This window comes from Pinus tabuliformis, chromosome 6 (assembly GCF_031772625.1).
Source record: "Pinus tabuliformis cultivar Carrire ecotype Pingquan chromosome 6, CPIR1, whole genome shotgun sequence".
In the NCBI taxonomy this organism is placed as follows: Eukaryota; Viridiplantae; Streptophyta; class Pinopsida; order Pinales; family Pinaceae; genus Pinus; species Pinus tabuliformis.
In genome coordinates, this window is record NC_142292.1 from 818,633,490 (window position 1) to 818,637,568 (window position 4,079).

Here is a 4,079-nt window from a genome sequence, read left to right on the forward strand (position 1 = left end):
TGTATTCTTATTTTTATAATTCAATCTTATTGCCTATGAATGTTTAATTGTTTATTCCATTTTTTTTTCCAATTTAACAATTTTATTACTCAATCTTTTTATTTTTCAATATATCTTTACTTATTTTTAATTTAATAGCTATCCAACTATAATAAGAATTTAATTTTATTTACCAATTAAAAAATTACTTAATTAACCAATAAAGAATTACTTATAATAAAAACATTCTAACAAAATGATAATCCCGAACACTAAAATCCTAAAACCACAACCAACAAAAAAAAAATATATATATATATATATATATATATATATATATAAAATAAAATAAAATAAAGCATGCCAATCAAAATTTAAACCTAAATCGTGATCACAATATCATTTCCGAATTATCATTAAATTACAATGCAAAAGGCTCATTTAAAATAATAAACCATAAAAATAAAAGAATTATCTAGTTTAATCTTTTTAAATTGAACTAAGATCTTCTTTATTGTTAAATCCCTACCATTAAATCCAACCATTTCAAACTTCAAACCGTTGTATCATATCTATTATTGAGAATACAAATTGAATTATCAGAATTAATGCCTTACCTATGAATCCAGGGGGCCATGAAACAATCAATTCCTTTTGCCAGAATGCACAGGCATGAAATATCCTGATTCAAAGGCCATGCTCGCAGAGTATTTATATACACGTATATAAACCTCTTTTGAATCTAATCAATGTCAATTTTAAAACTATTGGTTAACAAAATGCAAAACAATGGCTGAATCTTGTTCCTGGTTAAAGATCCGTAACACAGTTGGTGTCAAATTCACAGAAATCAAAATATTGTTCCAGGTTAAAGAATATTGTTCCTGGTTAAAGAATCTTGTTCCTGGTTAAAGATCCGTAACACGGTGTCAAATTCGCAGAAATCAAGCGCTGTTGAACTTAGCAACCGCTTTGGTGCCCTCAGAGACAGCGTGCTTGGCGAGCTCCCCGGGAAGAACAAGCTTTACAGCAGTCTGGATTTCCCGCGAGGTAATGGTCGGCTTCTTGTTGTAGCGTGCGAGCTTCGATGCCTCGGCGGCCACCTTTTCAAAGATGTCATTGACAAAGCTGTTCATTATCCCCATGGCCTTGCTGGAAATACCGACATCAGAATGAACCTGCTTCAGAACCTTAAAGAGATATAGCTTGTACGTTTCTGTCATCGGCTTCTTGTGCTTCTTCTTGCCTGTCATCTCCCCGCCTCCCCTGGGTAGTGTCTTTCCGGCCTTCAAAGGAGGGGGAGGCTTCTTATCAGCAACAGGGGATTTCTCTACCACGGGCTTCTTCTCTGCAACTACAGGGGATTTCTCTACCACAGACTTCTTCTCCACCGCTGGTTTCTTCTCTGCCTTGGGAGCCATTGCTCAAGTTCGTGTGAAATACAGACCGGCGTTCTTTTGCTTCCTCCCTGAAATATCACTCCGGAGAACTCTCGGATGAAGTCTGTCATTGGTAAAAGAGTGTATTTATAGATTGGTAAAAGTTTCTATTTAGAGTAAGGTAGGTCTGTTCAATTGGTTCGTTAGGTACGGCACGGATCGTCGTTGATCGACCGTAGATTAGGACATTTTAATCGACGGTCGAAATAAGGTAGATGTTTTGGTCGCGGGTGAACGAAGCAAGAAAACAAAAGGTGGTCAAATGGTTTTGAGGCCTGAAATCGTCATTTCCGACTCTTGAGAATCATTTTCGTTTGTTCATGTATGCTATTTTAAATATTGTAATTAAATGGTTTAAATATATAAAAAAAATAAAAATATATTAAATTATTAAGGGTTTAATATTATTTTATAAAGTGTTTAAAGGATTTTAGTTTGAGTGGTATGGTGAGTGTGGATTCAAGTTTTTGGAGACATGATGTAACTGCCTTGTTATAATAGTGGTAGTTAGTGGTGGGTAAAATAAAGCATTAGGCATTGTCGTCATCTCACTGGGTAGTAAGGAGGGTTGGCATGGAAATGCATCCTAATGTTCCTTAACTCTCATACACAGTGTAGTATGGAACTTAATCACTCTTTGATTGCAAAGGCTAATCATTCCTAGGTTGGTTTAATGCTTGACCTTGAATCAAGATTTAACATAAATTAGGAGGAAATGCATTATAGTCCTTAGACGTCAAAAGTTGTTGAAAAGTGTGCAACAAGAAATGCTTGTTGAGAGTGCAACAAGATGATGGAGCTTAGTGAAAAGAGTCGCCTTCACTAAGTGGGCCCGCAGGCTATTTTTGGCGCAAGTCTATTTTTAGACTATGTCTATTTTTAGACATATGGATCATGTCTATGGATGATTGATCAAGTTGGGAAAAATAGATGGACTTCTATTTTTGATGAAAGTGTGAGTGATCACAGTGTGAGTGATCACAGTGTGAGTGATCAAAGTCAAAAATAGAAAAGTCAAATATTATTATCTCACAATAATATTTGGACTATAAACTTAATCTTATTCTCTTGGAGCACTTCAGTTTGAGCTACGGAAGTGGCACATGCAGCTGTCAGAAGGAAATTCGTTTTTCTTATGAGTCAGTTGAGTTGTTGCATGCATGACTTCAGTTAGAACTCAAGTGAGTTGAGTTTAGTGGACTGGAGGTACAGTTGATGGAGTTGTGTTCAGTTTAGCTTTGTTAAACTGGTTGTATTTAGTCTAACTGATCAATAGACTAAAGATGAGTTGGGTGAATTAGTTATTAATTAATTCACAAGTTATTAACTCATAATGCAACTATAGAATACATCAGTTAACTCAGTTGCATGTCAGTGCATGTTCAGTTCAGCAGGGACAGGTGTTAGAGGATCAGATTGCTATCAGTTGTGACTATAGCTGTGCATGATGATTTGCACAATCAAAGGATTGAGTATGCCAATGAGTTTGCTCACGTATCTTCATGATATTATAGCTGTTGCTCACGTCCAACATAGTGTGGGTGACTATTTTGCAGTGTAAAATCGAGTTTGGGAAGCTATTCTCATTAGTTCTTGAGCAGGTATTGAGCAGTGGAGGCAGGCAAGCAGTGGAAGAGATTTGGAGATCAGATCTGAGCTGTATTGTGTGTAACATAGGTGGAGATACTTGTGAGAAGTATTATGCTTTGTAATGTTACATGATTCAATCAATATAATATACAGATAGTGTGGGGTTTTTAGCGAGATGCTTTCCCCGGGATACATACTATGTTTATGAGTTTGATTGATGCTTCTATGTGTGCCTGTGGATGTTTCTGCTTTTGTAATTTGATGATCAACGTAGAGGAGATTATGTATTATACATGTTCCGCTTAAATTGTATGATCATGATAATCTCTGTTGAATATGTGTCATATTATTCAAAATTTCTACATGGTATCAGAGCTAGATAATTGTAGAAAACGTTTCTACAAAAGTTTCATTCTAGCTAGGCTCCCTTATGTGTATTGGTCATTTCAGGAGGTAGGGGGCTCTCATTTCACACAATGCCACCACCCTGCACACGAGAATGGTTTGGAATATGCAAGGGGCATTATGTCGAGATTTATGGTCATTCGTGGTAGATATTTGCTTCATCCCACTTTGGGTATCGATTTGAGTTCCATTTATATATGTTGTTGTTATAAGCTTTTTGCTCCATATTTCTCTAAGTTGTAAGGTGGGTTTGTTGGCTCATTACACTATTTACAATTCATTATTATGCTAGATTTGTTGTTTAGGCTTGGTTTTCCCTTTCACTATCCTTTTTCCCTTGTTGTGCTCTTGTGTCTCTAGCAAGTTGGACTCCCGCAACATCATAGTGCTCCTCCCTCTCTTTCAGCCAACACCTTTTGGCTACTTCCTTTTGTGCACAACCTTCCTGCTGCCCCTCCTTCGTTGCCACTTCCTTGGCATTACTCCTCTACTCTATCCAGCCAAGTGCTTGCATTGTTGGGGTCATCATGCCCTACCAATGGGATTGATTTAAATTTGTTGTGGCATATTATTAACAATAGTGAGGCTCTCATGTCCAACATAAAACAAAGAGCTATGTGGCACAATATAGAGAACACACCCCTCAATAGGTTAGAGGAGATAACA

The 4,079-nt window shown here is 36.6% G+C and overlaps 1 protein-coding gene across 1 annotated transcript; it reads right to left on the bottom strand.

Annotated features, from left to right (window-relative positions):
- Positions 1-815: 815 nt before the first annotated feature.
- On the bottom strand, positions 816-1,448 carry LOC149261323 (histone H2B.9-like). The gene has a single exon (XM_089381576.1). The coding sequence runs from the start codon at positions 1,398-1,400 to the stop codon at positions 924-926; it is 477 nt and encodes a 158-aa protein (XP_089237702.1). The 5' UTR covers positions 1,401-1,448; the 3' UTR covers positions 816-923.
- Between the last annotated feature and the right edge of the window lie 2,631 nt (positions 1,449-4,079).